General features: G+C 32.8%; 1 protein-coding gene across 1 annotated transcript; it reads left to right on the top strand.

Annotated features, from left to right (window-relative positions):
* The first annotated feature begins 313 nt into the window (after window positions 1-313).
* LOC108916882 (SKI family transcriptional corepressor 1 homolog-B) lies at window positions 314-21,020 on the top strand. Its single transcript, XM_018723195.1, has 6 exons — window positions 314-397; window positions 680-821; window positions 4,406-5,269; window positions 10,574-10,592; window positions 19,687-19,832; window positions 20,887-21,020. Exons 1-6 carry the CDS (start codon window positions 314-316, stop codon window positions 21,018-21,020), a joined length of 1,389 nt encoding a protein of 462 aa, XP_018578711.1.
* Window positions 21,021-21,402: the final 382 nt, after the last annotated feature.

Below are 21,402 nucleotides of genomic sequence, written 5' to 3'. Positions count from 1 at the left end.
CTAAGGACCCTAGCGGACACTGCTATTCGGTGCTCTTCTATTACATGTGTTGGTGATTGTTTAAAATATTGTGCATAATCCTGATATCGAGGTGAGTTTCTCGTTTTTTATATAAATTAAATTCTAGCCATATTGGACTTGATTGATATTCCCAAGGCAATATATTTTTAATAAATACACCTTTTTTTGTTTAGTCAATTTTTACGTGAAGTTTTGAAAATAAACTGTACTGCCTAGGCCTAGACAGTGTAATCACAGTTCATTTAAAAGTTAAATAAATAATTTTTTCTATTAATCAACTATTATTTTTAGAATGGACTCCTTAAAACCACGTATGGTGGAGTCTCCTTCACCAGGATTGCCAACAAAAAAAGAATTAAGTCCAAAGCCGAATCAGGTACGACATGTTCTGCGTAAAGTACACTCATAGATTTAAGAGAACTACTACCAGCGTCGAGTTTCCACCTCTATTTTTTCTATTTAGCTTTGTACTAAAACAACAACATAGAACCTCGTCTTATTATCCCATCAGAAACATTGGTCCGGCAGGCAGTCGCTGTCTCTTAAATATATGAATCTAGTTTACACACCTTTTATTAATTGCGGTTCAGGTCAGAAAAAAGTTTTATAGACCGATTAGAACCTCCCTTGAAAGAGTTTATCTACATGTTGGTTTCAGGTGTCTACTGTTGTACTATACGGGGTGCCCATAGTTTCCTTGGTAATAGAGAACCAGGAGAGGCTGTGCTTGGCTCAGATATCGAATACCCTGCTGAAACAGTACAGTTACAACGAAATTCATAACCGACGCGTTGCCTTAGGTAAGTGTAAATCCCTCAAATAGTGTATGTCAGTAACATAAATGCAAGCTGAAATATTAAAGTTAAATGATAAAATAACAAACGAACTGTATATTTGAAAATAATAATAATTTAAATCATTTTTCTACACCTCTAACTTTTACTTGATTTTTTTTATGTTTGGAATAATAATACAAATATCGTATTTTGCCACATTATGAACCACCCTGTATACGGATTTCCATGAGCTAATCTTTACATCTGATCTGGTTCTTAAAATAAGAAAAAAGTTTCCAACAAAGAAAATATCTAGTGTTTAAGTGTTTAAGACAATATGATTGCACAAAAATAATTGCTGCTTAATTAAAAATGTTGTTAACTTTTAATTCTCCAAATTATTGTTTAATCTTTTATGCTTGAAAATTGGTAGGTAATTCTAAATAAAAAAAATGTAATATCAAGATGAAGAAAAATTTTACGTAGGTCCTGTGGGTATGGCTAAAAAAATATTTGAGTCAAGAATATATTTATTTGCACTGTATTTTTGTTATAACATAACAGACATTTTTTATACTTACATATTTACATACATTTTTGTATGCATAAAAGATAGTTCCCTATGCCAAACTGTCTTTAAATTCATTACAAAAACCGAAAAATGCTAGTAATATTAAAATAATTTTAAAAACTAGCAGATCACTTCGTTTTTTTAACTTAAATTACTTTGTAAATATTTTTTCTGCATATAAAAATGTGAATATTTTTTTATGTCTGTTTAAAAATTGTGAATATGATTTTTATTTAAAAAGTATGGTAATATTTTTTCTTGTTTTTAATGTATAGAATGGCTCCCCTAAATAAAGAAACAAATTTCTCCAAGACCCTATATTTCAGTCTAATCAACGATAAAATGTATCTGTTTTAAAAAATCATCAAGAGATATACAGTGTGTTTGTAAATAATTGCGAAATATTGTAGGGGGTGGTTGCCGAAGTTATTTTGTGAAACAAAGTTCATATGGTCGAAATATGCTTCGTTTTCGAGATACAAAGTGTTTAAATTTTAATTTTTTATCTAAGTATTTTTATTAATTATTTCAGAGTTTTAAAGATATTGACTCGAATTTTGATGGTTGTATTTGATTTAGAAATATTCACAGCAACCTACTAGATAATGTATCAATAGAAATTAAAAATACACTACTTGCAATAAAATATGTTTTATTTTTTTCCTACGAAAAAAATCGAAGAGACCAATTTCATAATTTCATTCAGAATCTAAAATAATATCAAAACGGGAAAAAGTCAGTGGCGTACCATTTTTTTTATTAAAAAAAGGTTGTGGCATTCTCGCACGAACGCCACTGATGCAAGCAGAAATATTCGGATCACGCCACATGCACATTTATTCCTCCAGAGTTTTTCAAATTTCGAGTCAATATCTTTAAAACTGAAAAATTAATAAAAAATAAATAAAAAATTAAAATTTAAACACTCTGTATCTCGGAAACGAAGCATGTTTCGACCTACGTTTGTATGAACTTTTTGTCAGAAAATAACTTCAGCAACCACTACCTAAAATATTTCGCACTTATTTGCACACACCCTGCATAAAAAAACTACAGGCGTACGCATAAAAATGTTACAGAGTGGTTCCTAAAAGCTCTTGTGTGATTTTCTTGCATATTCTAGTAATAATAGGTATTATACTTTCAAATAAATAAGAAATATCTAGCTTAAACTACTTTAAAGTTTGAGCTAGCTTTAATTTTGAGTTTTCGACATACATTTACTTACAAGTCAATTTATTTTCACTTTTTTACCTACTCTTGAAGTTATTAAAATAACTGTAGGTATATGTAAAATAATATTTTTCATAATAAAGGATGGATACAACCAGGTTTTTTTTATCTTTTACAAAACTATTTTATTTTCACAGTGATATCTAAATTTTAATTTGATATTAGTATTCGAATTTTCAAATTTCATAATGTTCTAACTTTAAGTAAAATTGAAATTGAAAAATAAGAAAACAGGTGTTAGTGCCTATCCGCTGATTAAGGAAAAAAAATAATTAAGTAGCTCGACAAATTGTATATAAACATGGCTCCGCAAATCGATAGTTTTCGAGATACAGGGTGTTGAAATTATAAAAAAATTTCACTTTTTCTGAAATATCTCTGAAGGCGTTTCATATACTTAAAATGACGAAACTTAGGCTGAAGATTTATCTAATTAAAGTTAAAAATCCACCGAATTTTTCTATAAATACCCGGGCCAGTGGCGTAGATACAGGGAGTTACTTTCACTAAAAACCCCAGAAATTCGACATCATTAAATATTTTGAAAATTTTGTTCCAACTTATGTTTTTTTGTGTTTTCAAGAAATAAAGTCTCTTTTATTTTATTAACATAATTTTGGAACCACATACTTGATTTGCAAACTTCTAAATATTACGATTTTCCGAGTAATTTTTCTCTAACAAAAATGTAAAATTTCACGCCATTGATTTTTTTTGGATCTGTCAAGATTAGTTTGTATTTACAACTGTGCTTCTAGCAAAAAAAATACTTTAATTTTTTTTGAATAAATTTAATTAAAATTAAAAAAGTAATAAATCGAAAATGGTTCGTAGAATAAAATAAAATGAAGGATACCTTTTTTCTAGGAAATATTTTATAAATATAATCAGTTCCTGTTCTACTGTTAATTACTTACAGTCATTTTTAAGATTAAATTATTAAAATGTTTAGAAGTGTTTTATGTTTTATGCAGAATGTAAAAATCGAATTTTTAAAATCAAGTAGCCATGCTTTGATAACCAAACAAATGCACTTGCTGTCATTTACAATCATTTCATTTTTAAACGTAGTAAATAATTGTTTGAAAAATTCATAAAATTCTTTTACGTGCATGCATTTTTTTCGAAATGGGTAATTTTACCACAAGAGAAGCAGCTGACATCGTTTACGCTTACGGCTTTTGTGACGGTATTTTCCAATAACTTAATATAAATAATTTTATCAGCCTGTATTATGTTAGGAGTCATTTTAGTAGAGAGATATTATTAGGGCTGTCAGAACTAAGCCGCGGGACATAGGCGTACGCATTATTTATTACAAAGCAACAAATTAAATTGTCTATAATACACCAACAAATAGGAATTAATTACGCAACACCCGTACGACAACAAAGCAACAGTATACTAACGCGACATGAACATGAAAAGCATTGTGAGGCAGCGGCACACGCATGTCTCGGTTGACCCCCTCGGCACGCCACTAAATTACGGCTCTCTGTGACAGCCTTTGATATTATTAGACAATTTTTTTTTTGTAAATCCATATAATTTTTTACTGGAGCATTTTACTGAAAATATTTAAAGATAAAGTAACATCTACAAAGTTCTTCTGGAAACACTTAAAAAAATACTATTTTTTTTTATTAACTTCAACGCCCTGTACCATTGTAAGGCATTTTGCAACAAACGTTTATTTGACCAATTAATTTTCATTGGGGATGAGTTAAATTTTTGACACCTGACGACTCACCCTTAACAGAACCTATAAATCACCCCCTAAAATCATCCCCCGTCGAATTTCCAGGTATAACCTGCGTGCAGTGCACCCCTGTCCAGTTGGAGATCCTCCGACGAGCCGGAGCCATGCCGGTCTCCTCGAGGAGGTGCGGCATGATCACCAGACGGGAAGCGGAGCGGCTCTGCAAGAGCTTTCTCGGAGACAACGCCCCTCCACGTTTGCCGGAAGACTTCGCCTTCGCCGTACACCACGAATGCGCCTGGGGGTGCCGCGGCTCGTTCCTACCGTCGCGGTACAACTCCTCCCGCGCCAAATGCATCAAGTGCACCGTGTGCGGTCTGTTCTTCTCGCCCAACAAGTTCATCTTCCACTCGCACCGCCTCAGCCCGAACGACAAGTACGTGCAGCCCGACGCGGCCAACTTCAACTCGTGGCGTCGCCACATGAAACTGAGCGGGTCGCCTCCCGAGGAGATCATACACGCCTGGGAGGACGTCAAGGCCATGTTCAACGGGGGCACGAGGAAGCGGCTGCTGGCCAGTTCTATAGTGTCGCGAGCTCCCAAGCAGAACAAGATAGAGCCCCAGCCGCAGCCGATCGTACCCTCACCGAGGATCCCGAACTGCCAAGACATCTCGCTGCCGATTTCAAGGGTGGCCATGGATTTCATCTACCACAAGCCCTTAGCTTTCTCCTCTTATTCCTCCTTTCCCTGGCTGAAGCGGAACCCCATTCTGTTCCCGCAGGATAACCCGTTCTTTCCCATCGACAAGACTTATCAGTCGGCTTTTAAACCTGTGCAACCGGTGGTGGAAAGGACTGTCTCCCAAAAGGACGAGGAAAGTGACGACGAAGTCGATATTGAGACTACTGACGAGAAAACCGACTCGACGACCAACTGGGACCTTAAGGAGGAAAAGGCAAGTGACTGTCTAAATATTTTGTGTTTAATTTCAGAAATATCACAAGTCTAATGAAATTTTACATTTCGAGCCTTAGGTTGCCCCAAACAATACCCATTTTATATGATGACTAAAATTATGTATTTTTTATGAACATTTTTTGTTCAGAAATTATCCCTCTATCTCTTCTCCTAAAAAAGTTACAATAACAAACACTATACAAAAATGTATCCTATTGTATTGGAATTAGTCACGATTTAATCATAATTTAATAGAAATTCTATACGACAGCCCACTTTTGCATTAAATTTAAAAAGAAGCTCTATGCAAAGAATTTTGAGCTCCAATGGTTACCATGACTATAGGCTAAATAATTGTTAATTTGGAAATAGATAATAGACTCTTACAACGCATTCTTTGGACCGATGAGAGTCGTTTTAGAAGTAATGGCAAGCCAAGTAATAGAAATGAACATTACTGGGCCACTGAAAATTCACACTATGTTAATCCCATTCAAAATCAGGGCCGTCATGGAATAAATGTTTGGTGTGTCATTATTGAAATGCATATAATTGGCCCATACTTTTATGAAAATGTATTGAACCTTAAAATTCTTTCGGAACTAAGTGGATTGGAATTAATGGGTCTGTAGAATGGGCTTCAAACTCTCCATACTTAACGCCTCTAGACTATTTTTATGGGGAACATTAAAAAATCGAATATATATATCGGAGACACCCACGAGAAGTTTGGAGCATTTAAAGCAAAAAAAAAACAAGTTCGTGAGAATCTTTCAAGAGAAATGTTGTTTAAAGCTTCAAGAGTTATTAGTTACAATTAAAATTGTTTAATATTTTCTATATTTAGTTCTCCTATTTAACCGTCATTATATGTATTTTATATTTTTATATAAAATACATATAATATATTTTTTATTTTATATTTTTCTTCGTTTCTTTTTTAACAAGAACATAGCAACCAATATGTAAACAAATTTGTGACAGGAGTTACAGCGATTGTTTTTCACAGTAATGTTGATTAAGTCATAACTAGTTCCAATACAATAGAATACATTTTTGTATAATGTTTGTTATTGTAACTTAAAAATTTCTACACAAAAAATGTTCATAAAAAATAGATAATTTTAGTTATCATAAAAAATGGGTATGTTCGTGGAAAAAAAAAGTTGTTTTTTTTATTTTCCAAATTTTGAAAAAAAATGTTTTTCAAGTGCAATACGGACCCTAACGAGTCCACGCCATCTAAACAGATTTTGACAGTCGTTTTTCGTTTGTCTGTTATGGGCCCGAGATGTGAACTTTGGGACACCCTGTACATATTTGTTGATGTTTACGCACTGAAAAAACAGCATCCACCAAAAAACAGTTGATTTGACATTGACTTTAAGCTTCAAGGTCAAGCCAAGGCCAACTTGAAAATATTAAAGGAAACACCCTTTTTACTCCAGAAATTGATATAGCGACAAATTTTACGTCCGATAAGGTGTCAGAAAATATCTCTTCTATGTCCTTGCAGGTCATTTGGAGGTCAATATCATTTTTCGAATGACTCGACAAAATGTTTTAAGCAGAATTTGTAGAATTTTGAACGACATATTGGATGGATGACCTTTGATTTGGTCTAACAGCTGTAGACTTCCAGAATGACCTTTTAATTATTAATAATCTAACAATGTGTTAAATTAAAAGATTATATTGATAGTTTCAGTCGAGTACATCTATTAAATTCTACTACTTTTATATCCATTATTTTTTGTGAAAAAACTTAGTTTGACCTTGAAATGACTTCCAAGGTCATTCTGGAAAATTTCTGTGATCCCAGATTCCTACATAAACTTTGACGGTGTATGGGTTGCTGGCATATAAAATTGCTTATTCCATTTGATATCAAGGTAACCACAGTTTGACCTTGAAATTTGTGATGAAGGTCAGTCAAATCCAAGATTATCCCCAAATTTGTCAATGAAAATCCTATGAAGTTTGTCGGAATCATTTTCATCCACAATTCGACCTTTTCGAGTTACTCAAGAGATAATATCCTGGACATTCTGGAAAAATTTCTTTGATTACAAATTCTGACATAAAATTTGGCATTGTATTGGCTGTTGTAATAAAAAATACCCCATTTGATATTAATTTGACCTTGAAACTTGTGATAAAGGTCAAGTTTTGCTGGGATTAAAGAAAAATAAGTTTGCCCTCTAAGTGACCTTGAAGGGAAAATTTTTCTGACCCCTTATTCGGATGTAAAGTTTTGTGCTCGATTGCTGGTATCAAAAATAGATTGTTGGGTATAATATTTTCAAGCTGACCTTGGTTTGACCTTGAGGCGTAAGGTCAAGGACATATACAAGATCACCGGAATATTAGTTTCTTAATGTCCTACAAAGTTGTTTGATAGGACTAATGTATACTTTTTAAAATAAAAATATAAATTTGACAGTTTTTAGTTATACATTGAATTTTTCTTTATTATCGTATACTTATGTGGTTTGGCCATTTTTTTATAAGAAAGACATTATAGGATGTGATTGGCAAAAAATAATTATTAGATTTTATTCAAATCAAGTGTTCTGATCATTACTAGGGAGGGAGAGAGATAGAGAATCGAATTGAATGGGCTCCTACTAAACCTTCTTTTGTATTTTCTACGTAGGTATAAAGGACGAAGTTAACAAGTGATGAAGGTTTTATTCCCCGAGGAGGGGTAGAAATTGACGCAATTATAACTAGTCCCCCTCATGCAACGAAAATAACAGCCTAAAGATGAGTGAATTTTATTACCACCAACCCTCCCTAATAGATAATGCGAAATGATTTGTTGTGATTTTATTTTCAATCATTGGAAAATTACTCGATCAAAACCGTCCTCAACTGTATACAATATCTATTCGTTATGTTTCACTTCGTTATTTCATTTGTTTGTATTTTTTTTGTTATGTTTTATTGTTATCATATTTTTACAAGACTACGCAGCAAAATAGAATGTTGTGAAGGGTGTTTACCAATCATTTAAAAATCCAAGGAAAATGTGACATGTAACACCTCTGCATTGCGATGCTCAAAAAATCAAAATAAAATTACCAATATTTCATGTGAAAAGTGGACATTAATCTATATCTGATCACTAAAATGGGATCCGTAGTGATATCTTTCAAATGTGTAAGTTCACAGTGAAAAATGCGACATATTTTGCCTTTTCAAGCATTAGAAAGTGTGCTAAAAGATCGAAATCGTTCAGCCATATACAATGCTAATGCACTGCACATACAAATTAGGTCGTATAATAAAAATACCCAGTACGGCAGCTGTGAAGGTTTCTTTAATGCATTTATTTTTTAATTTTATTATTTACTTGACTCGTTGTTTGATTTCGTGCTTTAAAAAATGTGGTGTGGGCCGAAACTTGCCAGCCGATTGTCGTCGCGTTTGAGTTTTTATTGAATCGTATGGTTTAATAAAAAAGAGTCCTGTTTACTAAGAGCGTAATTTAGTGTTATTCCTTGTTCGACGTGACACCGTCAGTAAATAATGATGTGGAGAGCATTTCACGACTGGCGAACTTTGTCATCAATTATTATAGACGAAAGCTAAAGAGAGCGTAACGCTTTTGTAAATATGCACACAACGGGCAAGTATAAATAGATTGTACAGGGTGTGTTGTCGTACGCCACCCTTTCCGCCCCGATTAATGCGTTAGTGTTTTTAATCAAATGTAACCTAATACTTAAGCGTTCATGTTTAACGCAGGCACAGCAACCTTTCAAGGCGATTAAATGTAAACACGGCGTGACGTCTAATGTTTTCCGAAATTAAATTTGAATTATTTATTTGAATATCTGTAAGTATCCCCGGGCTAAATATTGAAATAATCGCGCGGGAAAGAGTAAATACAATTAAAGGACTGTGTACACTTTTCGAGTTCAATGGGATTCGAACGATTTACCTACGAATTAACTTTTACTTATTTAGGTTTCGCACTTGTGAAAATCACGGCTGGTCCCACTTACACCGAAAGGCGATGCCACTCGTCACACGAGGGAAACGAATATCCTTTACTAATTCAGTTCAAAATCCGGTCCCAAAACGCAAAACGTTTATTTTACTGGGAAGAACTGTTTTAAAAAGCGACAACTGAAAATTTAATAGGTATTTAATAAATAAAGATCGTATTTTTATACATTGGAACATGGAACGATCTTTTTTAATTTTGAAAAGAATGAATGTCCAAAATAGTAACATGTACAGTGTGGCACATGTTAAATGGAAATACCCATGTCAAAGAATTGAACGAACGATTTAATTATAAATACGTATATCAAAAGTTTGGAAATAATGGCATGAGCCATGAAAACATACAAAAAAATTGCAGCTCGGTCTCATTTTTTAAAACTTCTTTTCAAACCTTTCTTTTGTTTTATGTTGCGGGTATAATTCGATGCTAGTTGGAGTCCAAATTATAATCCGTTCACCTATAAATCAGGACTCTATATACAGTGTGTCCAACATTATTTTAAATTTTTAAATTGCGCAAAATCGTTTTATTTTTTCTGGCTTTATTTGAAAACGAATTTTAAAATACATTACATATTTACATTGCCACTTTTTTCGCTCTATCCAATGGCGGCAACATTTTTGCAATCTGACGTTTCGTCTTCGAGGGGCCATCATCAGGTTAATATTTCAAATACGTCGCTGCTATTTTTATGACAAAATTTAGTCATTTTTAATTCTGAATTAGATAATATTACTATCGTAATTTTTTTTACCATTACTAGCAATACTAATTAGAAATAATAAAACATTTCTTAAATTCGTATTACTTTTTATTGGGTAGGTACAACTTTTTTAAATTATTGAATATAAAAAAATTGTTGGATATTTTGTGCTGTATTGATTGTTATACTGTTATGACTTCCTCCAATAGATATTTTGAAAGCGTTCAGAGCCGTACTCAGGAAAAATTTTAAATGATAGCTAAAACAAGCTAAAACCTTTTTACAATAGTAATGTCATCTAATTCAGAATTTAAAATGACTAGATTTTGTCATCAAAATAGCAGCGATGTATTTAAAAAAATTAACCTGATGATGGTCTCTCGAAAACGAAACGTCGGATTGCAAAAATGGTGACGTAAATATGCAATTTATTTTAAAATTCGTGTTCAAATAAAGCCAGAAAAAAAATAAGTAAAACGATTTTGCAAAATTTCGGGTTTTTCCGGATATCTCCGAAACTACCCGGAATTTTAAATTTTCTAAACGGCATATTGTTGGGTAGTATAAAAAAACACAACTTTTTTTTAATTTGAGCCACCACGTATATCTCACCGTTTCCTAGATCCTAATGCTATCCCATCCTTATCTTGGACACACTGTATATGTATATGTTTATAAAAAAAGTTCGTTCTTGAAATCTGTTTATATAGAAAATGTTAAATCTATGGTGAAATAATAAATTACACTCACCTGTGCAGCAGCAACGTATCTAGAGAAAACATCCTGACAAAAAAAAATTTTAATTTTTATAGTCAAAAGTTTAATTTAAAATTTAATTTACAATGTTATCTAGATAAAATTATATAGAAAAGACTTATTAATTTAACTGGACTTGCAAAATTCATTTGAAAAACACTGGTTATGGTGGTTATGGTTACCGCCTCGCAGTTTGGGCTCTGTTTAGTCCGACCATAACCAAATAGTAGCTATTTATCGCTTATTTTTCTTCTTAAATGAAATTTGTTTACGTGGGGTGTAAAATTTTGAAAAGATTGTAAAAGTTACATTAAATTGAAAAATCAGTGGTGCGAGAAACACCAATTTATAATAAAAAAAATAATTGAAAATTTTATTTCGGACTTTCACTATAAAAATAATTTTGAGCGCATTTTTCCTATATTTCAATAGTACTTAAAATAAAAATACCCAGTTGTATTTGATTTTTTTTCGTTACTTTGTACCTAAATTTTCCGTCCTTCCTGGTCAAGCCGCCACTGCTTTTATGAGTGTAATGCTGTACACGGCTGATAGAAGAAATTCCATTACTTTAACAAGCAGAGAAATAGTGGACGTAAGACTGACTACGTAAGTTTGACGTGAATTTCAGGAGAGGGATTCAGTTTGTAGGAAATGCAGTTCCCGACGTTCCAGAAGTCCTATAAAATATATCTCGTCAGACACGGTGGCGAGTAATTTTTACGGTTATTGAACAAAGTAATAAAAGTTAACAAGATAAAAATGTCTAGGTGTAACTATAAAATAAAGAAGCGGAGCTTTAGAGCAAAGTTAGAAGTCGTAGAATTTCCATATTATGAAATCTCCCGTCATTATTTTTAGGTGAAACGAGGCAAGACGTACATTTAAGTTGCTCCGGAATGACCCTGTTATCTTGTAACTGTACGTGTCTTGTTTCGCGATATAAAAAAGCAATCAAGTACAAAATCAGCATCGGTATCGACATCGACTGTTCGTATGTTTCCGCGGGGACACATTTGTCCTCTACCGCTTGTTGCCAACTCCCTTAAGAATAAGAACTCATTTAACTTGGAATGTTTATTTATTTTATTATTGTCGCAACTAATGGTGTATTTTATTACTTTTTCAATTTTACAGATCGCTCTCCAGAAATCCGTTTCAGTCGATAAAAATGTATACCTACGGCAAAGAAAGTATGCACACCGTAAAAAAAATTGATTGCATGGAATTTGAAATGATTTCAGTAATTTAACGCTCCAAGCAGGGCCGGAATAACCTATGGTGAGGCCCAGGGCTTCAGGACCTCTTCTCAAAAAAAACGATATTAAATTTCTAAACCTAAACACTTTTTGGTTTAATTCTAAGAAAAGCGATATTAAATTTCAAAATCTAAGAAAAGTCACTTACGATATTCAAAAACGAAATTTCAAAACCTAACATCAAACCAAAACATTTTTTGGTTTGATTCTAAAAACAAAGCTAAAATTCATTTTGCCAGATCTTACCGAGGCCCCCGATCTCGCGAGGCCCGGGGCTACAGCTCCCGTAGCCCTGCCTCGAAGCTTTCATAACAATCAAAATTAAAACAGTCTCCACAGGAGTCAACCAGTATACATATACTATCTACTACCTATATTTTTCTTAGTGTAGATTCTAGAACCTTCTTCATATTCACATATTATGTCTTTATAATGTTTCGAACGTTCTCGGTGAATTTTATTCCATAAATAGGTCCTTGATGTGTATTACGAATTAAGGGACTGAGAAAGTAACCTATTAAATTAATTTAACCAGTAAGAAGGCTAAAATTCATTTTGCCAGATCTTAACGAGGCCCCCGATCTCGGGAGGCCCGGGGCTACAGCCCTCGTAGCCCTGCCTCGAAGCTTTCATAACCATCAAAATTATAACAGTCTCCACAGTAGTCAACCAGTAAACATGTACTATCTACTACCTATATTTTTCTTAGTGTAGATTCTAGAACCTTCTTCAGATTCACATTGTATGTCTTTATAATGATTCGAACGTTCTCGGTGAATTTTATTCCATAAATAGGTCCTTGATGTATATTACGAATTAAAGGACTGCGAATGTAATCTTTTAAATTAATTTAACCAGTAAGAAAGCAAAAATTCATTTTGCCAGATCTTACCGAGGCCCCCGATCTCGGGAGGCCCGGGGCTACAGCCCCCGTAGCCCTGCCTCGAAGCTTTCATAACAATCAAAATTAAAACAGTCTCCACAGGAGTCAACCAGTATACATATACAATCTATTACCTAAATTTTTTCTTAGTGTTGATTCTAGAACCTTCTTCAGATGCACATATTATATCCTTATAACGTTTCGCACGTTCTCGGTCAATTTTATTTCATAAATAGGTGCTTAATGTATATTACGAATTCAGGGACTGTGAATGTAACCTTTTAAATTAATTTAACCAGTAAGAACGTACCGCATTTCAAAATTAGGTCCGTTATAAGTTTCATTTAATTTCAGGCTTCAGTAACGCCTACTTTAATTTTCGTGGGGTGTTCAGCAAATGTCAACATTTGACATTTAGGGAATGTTTGGCGAACATCATTTAAGTTATCTCTAGGCATAATAGTCGCATAAAATAACAATCGCGTCGACGCTAATAAAATTTAAAATCAAAAACCAACTACTCGAACTCGAATACTGGCACATATGAAGCGTAAAAATGAAATACCCCTTTGGAAAATAATTTTGTATCTCAATTAATTATGAAAATCTAATTAATTTAATTTAGTGTGTCGGTGGAGTTGTTTTCTAAATCGCATTAAAGGAACAGAACGTGCAAAAAAATGGTGGCTCTAATTTAAAAATTCCGAAACGCCGATTTGTATTAAAATGTTTCGTTTATTTAGAGGTACTTTTCGAGCGTTGTTAATTTAATGTGACATTCCGAACGAGAATGAGCCATTTTTTTAAATTACTTCACTAAATCGCGGGGGAAATGCCAAACCGGGGCCCTCTGGATAAAATCACTCAGCAGCTTTTACAACTCAATTTTGAATTAAAATTTACATAATACGGGGTCGCCGTCTCCTTTGACTCGATACTGTTAACAAATTAACATCGGAGAACAATCCTTAAATTCTAAATAACTCACCGCCCATCAAAAGTTTTATAACAAACAACAAAAAATTAGTGTACGGCAACTACAAGAAAAAAAAATAGGGGGTGATCTACTCATAAAATCTAAGTACATAAATTTGATTAATTTGGAAAAATTGTGAAATTTAAAAAAATAATAATTTAATGCGACTTCAACGGAAAACGTAGTGACCAAATAGTCTTTTTTTAGGTAAATAATCGAATTATAATTAATTTTTGAAAACACACTTTAATTCTTGTGTACGCCGCCACTGTAATACTCATATACCTACTTATAACAAGATTGTCGGCAACCTACAGTGCATGCGGAGGGAGATAGTGCGGGTCAACGGGGCTAAAGCGAAGGGGGTTAGTTGTTATTGTTGTTGCGCATTTGAAGACAGTACATTTAACTGTCAATTTGAATGTTTTTCATCGTTATTAAATTGCAAACAACTCCGCATCCTGAGCACCACATAGATAAAAGTGGCAGGTTACACATCTAAAAGATTATGCGAGCCTTGAATATTGTATATTCAATGAGTTATTTAAACCCTTTAAAGATTTAGAACCTTGACGATTTTATTTGATTGGTGTAGTTTGTTATCAGTAACAAGTGTGAGGACTTTGAGAAAAATCGTTTAACTGTTAAAAAACATGATGAAATATTAATTAAAAGCTTAGCTTTGTTCCTAATGCTTAGAAACAATGGATTTTGAACCTTGTGTTAAATATTATACTGGAATGCGCCTAGGAACAAAGCTATTATTTTCATGAGTAGAATCAGTCATATAGATTCGGAATCACCACATTTTAGAGATACGGGGTGTTCAAAATTAACGAAATAGTGAATTATTTCACGCTGCAAAAATATATGCGGAAGCCATATACATAAAGTTTTGTTTAATTCACAGATAACGTGATTACTTGAATTATTATTTATATAAAATAACTTGATGTAATAATTACTTTGGTATCTACATATTACAATATTTGCTAATTACCTCGAAAATGGAAAATATAGCTTTTCTTCAGAGTTTTCTTCTTGCAAGAAGTAAAAATGCAAACATTACTAAATCAACCCAGAAAACTACGCCCCTGTATTCAGTTAATTAGTGACGTATAATCCGCCATAAAAGTTTGGCTAAGCATTTTATTTACATCCTGTATAACTAAAGAAAAACGCACAACATAAATAAACAGATTCTGTTTACTAAACATTTCAAAATCATTTTAAATCAACTTCAATTTAATGTAAAGTCCATTGATATTATTAATATTTTTAATGGATTTGTTAAATAATGTTAGAAATACTACTGCACGCAAAAAAAATTTCTTGCTTCAAATGTACAACATTTGATTTTAAGGGATCGCACGTTTATATATAGCAAAAAAACTATTTTCTTCTTTCAAGAAAATTATTTATTTATTTAAATACTTTAAATTTCTACACAGAAATATATAATTTCTTACTTTAAAATACATATTTGATACTTACGGTTAAACAAATTCTATTCTTAATTTTATGATCTACATAGATTTTATAGAAACATGTTTTGTATTGTATCGTTCGTTTAATCGTACATATTTATTTTAAGAATATATTTGGATATAAAAAAAAGTAATAAAAAAATATTTTGTGTCAAACTCACAACACCTAGTACAACAACAAGGATCGTTCGTAATCGTAAGTTTAACCAGCCCAGTCCTCATCATTATGTCGTTAGAACAATCCAGTTGCTTTAGTTTGGTTACTCACAAGGAGATGTGTATACACAGAGCGTAAGTGTTGTAAGTGGCTCCATATATCGTGCTACTGCCCACCTACGCCATTCTGCGACCTACAATTTTCTTTCAAGAAAATATAAGTTTGATTATAATATGCTACATTTGTCTTGAATAATTTCTACCTTAATACTAAATTCTAAATATATATATTTTAAGGAACTGGTAGTTTTGAAACAAATATGTTTGCAGTTTATGATGAACTGTAAGAGATATTGTAGCTAAAGTCCGAGATAATAAATTTGAAAACTATAAAAGATTTGAATTAAATTGTATATATTTATAAGTAATATAAATTCTAAGAAAAATTATAGGTTACAGCAAATATTTCACATAGTTTGACGAAAGTATATACATTTGAATAGAATAAAATATCATTTACGGCAAATAATTTCATTTAAAGCTATCTGCTCATTTGATCCAAATTCTTTTTTTTTTCAGTGTTATTTCTAAGAACTTAAAAATAAAAATACTGCATAAGTCTATTATGATATTACATCAGCGACTGCATGTACCTCGCGCTGGGTTATATTTCTGGATATTTAAAGTCAGGACCATTAATTACGTAATTGAAGCCCTCGCCTCGGGGCTTATTAATTTCTGCTTAACATCAGCTAAGTATAATCCTATAGAAGCAGGGACAATTTCAGCTCAAGAGCTAAGCCCCAAGTTATACAGCTTTGATTAAATATACATTTGCAGGGTATTAAAAATTTGTAATAAACATTCATTAAAAAAAATCATCTACGTTTAAATTGTTGTTGTTTAAACATCTTTTACAAAAGGGAATAATTTGATTATGTCGCGCAAACTCGCGTATACCGCTTACGCCCAAACCGGTTCCTCGCTCGGAGCAGGCTATGGTCTGTTTGTCTGAAGTAGCTATAATAGAATATTCCTAATCCCCCATAGCTGCAACTGTAATACCTTTGGGAGAAGAAAATACAAGCGTTTCCATGCTCACTAAGCGTATGAACCCTAGCTAAAGATATTATTACGGCATCGTGCGACACTTTTTTGTAAATGTAATGCCTTTAATTTGATGCCAGAAACACGAGTAACTTTACAATAAAAGTAAAACGTTCGTTTAAATTAACTAAAAGTAAGAACGTATTCGAGAAATCTCGTCCCTTGACTTATCCCTCCCATTGATTTTATCTCTTCGGATGTGAAATTAAGTAATCCGAATGCGAACAACGCTATGTCCAATCAATAGAGAATTAAAGAAGGCGCGACCGTGATTCCAATTTTTAAAATGCGTATAGTTAACCCAATTAAAAGTTCAGTGTAAATAATCAGACTTTTCGTCCTCTGGAGTACAATTCCGTCATGCTTTTTAAAGGGACGTAAAGTAGCCACTTAAATATTAATTAAAATCTTCCGGAAAAGTCAGTATTTAAAAAAGTAATTTTAGTTGGTCAAGTAAATAGTATCGACCGATCTGTAGAAGGATTAAAAGTTAAAAATGATTATCGCTTTAACCGGCAGGGACTAGATAGAAGAATAATACGCAAACATAGACCCATAATAGGATTCTTACAAGTAAATTAAAACGATGATAATGAATACGATCTCACAATGAAATTTAACGTTTGTATAACTTAACAATAGATTAATTACTGTGTTTCTATAGCCACATGAATAATTAACGGTCTGGACTGAATATACACAATGCCAGTATTGAATTTACTCAGTGCATATACCCGTTACTGTCTGAAGTTGCCTCTGGGGAAAAACTCAAAAATCGGTAGACGAATCTGGGAAAACAAAATTAATTAATCAGGAACACTGGAAGCTCCTCTATAATTTTGATACATGCCTAACGCGCCTCGCTTAATGTCATTGTACACTGGGCGTTTTGAAAAAATAATGCGAGTTTTTTTCTGTAATATTTTGTATTATCGATCTTAAGACAGAACTTTTTTTGAGGTAAGATTTTCTGCCATTAAAAATATCAATAAACAGGGAACGAACTTAAACTATACCACAGATAAATAACGAGATAGAAGCGCCACGTCGAGTGGTGTGACGTCACAAATACGAACGACTCGAACCGTAAAATATTTTACAAGAAGAATTTATTTACCATTTAATTCCTTGCGAATACATCTGTTAATAACTAAGCGTTTATTTCACAATACAGGGTGTTCAAAACCTCATAGTAATATCCATTTTCAATCATTATTTTGGATGTTCTATTCTTTATTGGAAATTTGTATTCTACGACTAATGGTACGTGACTGCGTCATTATTTTAGTTTCATGATAGATCGAGCTGTTATCGACGAAATTCAATAGACCTTTTTAGTAGTGACGTCACATACGCCAAATACTAGGCAACCCCATAGTACACATTGTCATGAAGAATTTCTCAGTATTTTTACTAGATCGATTTTTGACCTTATGTACTTTGGACATAAGTGCCAAAAAATGTCTTATTTGTCATGACCTCAAATATCGCGATATTCTGGCAATATTAGAAATATTTAAGAAGTTTCGAACCCCAAGTGACGAACTAAATGAATTATAGAATTTACATATTTAAATTTATAGAACAATATTGACTTTTATTAATTAATAAATTAAAACTATATCAGTGTTACTGAACATGCGCATTAAAGATAATTTCAAGTAAGCGAAGTAGCCTCGCAACAGGATATCATTCAAGAAAAGTTTGGTATTGGTCTTTAATAAACCACTCGAAGAAATAAACACTCAATAAATATACAGACACATACAGCACCAAGAAAAACAATAAAAATACTTAGTAGAACTAGAAAATGCCAAGATTAAACAAAAGAAGAGAAAATAGTCTCACCTGCGTATGAGGCTATTGTTCCCGAGCATGTGCAGTAGAAATAACACGGCTAACGTAAAATTTTTACTTCATTTAAATTTTGCAATATTATTTTATACCGTTTTTTGTAAGTTTTAAGTACATTAGTGTATCTATTTTACGAAACACGTGTTTGTTGTTCTTAAATACTTCTAAATCCTAGCAAAAATAAGTTGTTTATTTTTATAGTACCTATCTATGTAAATAGTACACGAGGATCAGATTCGGTTTGCACAATTTCAACTATGACAATTATTGCGGGTTGCCTAAATATGTGACGTCACACTAAAAAAAGTCTATTGTTTCGATTTCTCCTACTGAGAACCGATTTAGGTTAAAAAAATCACTCTTTATATTATTTTTAATCGTAATGTTCTTTAATTACCACTACATGTTAAATAAACGTAAGTAACTACAGTTTCTCATCGTGATCCATCGAGTCACTCCTGTCCTGTCCCAATCAGTAGTTCAGTGTAACGAAAACAAATTATTTAAAACATTTCGTGATTCGACGACGCCATAAAGTGACACACAATTGCTATCTGCGATCTGTAAAAATCAGAAACTTTAACAACTGTTACGGATCATTATAACTTCCAACAAAATCGACATGAAATTCTGTTATGAACATATTTACTAATTCATTATCTGTCACGCTAATCGAATGAAAATAATGAAATCACTTGCGACAATGGTGTACCCTTGTCTCTGTCGCGCTACCCCTGATCCAAACGGATTGAAGTAGCTTTGCTGCGTTATCGCGTATAAAAATATATCGATGTAATAATAAGTGTAATAAAACCACACAATGACACAAAGCACAAATTCATTTAATAGAGATCCTCTACATTATTTTAACAATACGATTTCGATATCGCAAGTTATTAATTTTTAAATAAGGCAATAAAAATGTTTAATCAAGATTACTTTGTAATATACGTACTATTTTCCGCGTTTTCCGCTCTAGAATTATACGGATATTATTTATGTCGTTTATTAGATTAAAATAATTATTTAATAACAGTAATATTTTTTTAATACGTCATGATTTGTATTATTTTGTTATCCTACTTTCTCTGGATCGATATTCTTCCGTATAAAAGTTTTGACAATATTCACCGCTTGGTGTACCAAAAAACTATGTACTTACTGTACATAAAGGTTGAAACACTTGTATATTTTTAGGTTGTAGACCAGTCAACTCCACAAACACCAAGAGATGTTCCAGCACCTGCTCAAAGGGAGGAAATGTCCGCTATTTCACATAAACTTTGGAATCTCTCAAGGTTGTCTTTCGATGGCACTGATAGGACGAATTTTTTATACAGGCAGGATTTACATCGCCATTTTTTAATAGGATCAAGTGGTACGTGCACAAAATAATTAGGAAAGTACGACATTTTACTCTTTTTTGAAATACAGTATACATTTTTTTTTTCATAACTCGAAAAATGATAAGGTCAAAACATACGGATCCATTCCATGTTTTATTATACTTTTCACTTGAAATTCAGATCCTGGTTTTTTGTATTTCGTAAGATTTACGTTCGCGTGTACATCTGTAAGACATATAGAATGGAAACAGCGTTGAAAATACCGTGTACCTTCCCGAAACGTATTAACGACTGTGCAAATCCCTCCAAATTACGGTTTCTGTTGGAGAGGATGATATGGAATAAAGCTACCAAAACACTAGATACAGAAAGAGAAATGCTGGAGTACCAATTAATTTGAGACTTATTCATGTAAAGTATTTGCCTAACCGATTTGATTACACTTTGGTAATTAACAGATCCGCTTATAAATGAATACTCTGTGAAGTTAAGTTACACCTCTCTCCATTCATCATGGTAGTAAATACTGCTTTATTGGTTTTGAATCATACAGTTTACTGGATTACCCGACTGACAAACGGTACAAAATTATATGCGCTATCAAAACAAATAGCAACAATAATAACTGAATAGCGTTGACGTCAATAGCATCCTTTCCGAAGTAAAGACGTTCCATTTGGACATTAGTTACGAGAAAACTCATACTTACAAATTGCGCTGCTGCAATAAAATGAAACAAATTATACATATTATATTTGCGGTGGAATATAATATGTCATATATTTGAAAAAATTGAAAACGCAACTAAATCAATGTTCAGTTGTAAGAATTTGAGAACGGGTCTATACTAAATACCATGGGCGTAGCTAGGATTTTCGCTTGGGGTGGGCTCTATGGAGGCCTCAATAAAAAAAAGGTCACGCAATCAGCGACTTATCGATATACCGATATGAGAAAGATGATATCGGTTTTTTTTTTCTGGCAGGGCAGGGGTGGGCAGTGCACACCCCTGCCCCCCCTCCCTAGCTACGCCCATGCTAGATACATTTCTAAGTTTTCAACTAAACTACTAGTGTTTTTCAGACGATTCCTCCTCGATGCTGAGAACATCTGTTGGTATGGCAATGGGCCTCAAACCCAACGTTGACTGTTCTACTTGTCTAAACCACAACAACACGGTTTACCCAAGTTCTGAGAGTAATAATAAAATAACTTAATTTGTAAGCTATTGTGTATCCTGTACTTGTATTATATATAGAAAATTGAAAAGTGCAATATTATATATATATACCTAACTGTAACATAGAAAAATAATTTTAATATGTGTGTATGCTTAAACGTCTGAAAACATTTATGTTGCCTTGAGTTACAAATTTTTTCTGTGATATTCACTTAATTTATATTATAAATTACTAGGTTCCTAAATTTATATATCTTCTAAACAGTGTTACGATCTTGTCAAATAGCTTAGGAACAGGCAGAAATATAGATTGAACAGATAAATACATAGAAATACAGAATATATCTACATTCAGCTTATTATTGCACGTATTCGGTAGATAAGCTTATATCAAAGCTAGTCACTTATTAAAATCCACC

Source organism: Anoplophora glabripennis, unplaced genomic scaffold (assembly GCF_000390285.2).
Source record: "Anoplophora glabripennis isolate ALB-LARVAE unplaced genomic scaffold, Agla_2.0 scaffold2, whole genome shotgun sequence".
Taxonomy (NCBI): Eukaryota; Metazoa; Arthropoda; class Insecta; order Coleoptera; family Cerambycidae; genus Anoplophora; species Anoplophora glabripennis.
This window is presented reverse-complemented; position numbering and strand designations above follow the sequence as displayed.

What these genes read in the sequence shown, in the direction of transcription:
- LOC108916882 (XM_018723195.1), top strand. Translation starts at nt 314, where the DNA reads ATGGACTCCTTAAAACCACGTATGGTGGAGTCTCCTTCACCAGGATTG. An exon ending in TAACCGACGCGTTGCCTTAG is followed by an intron (nt 822 to 4,405) that starts GTAAGTGTAAAT and finishes TCGAATTTCCAG; the next exon opens with GTATAACCTGCGTGCAGTGC. An exon ending in CCATTTTTTAATAGGATCAA is followed by an intron (nt 19,833 to 20,886) that starts GTGGTACGTGCA and finishes AGTGTTTTTCAG; the next exon opens with ACGATTCCTCCTCGATGCTG.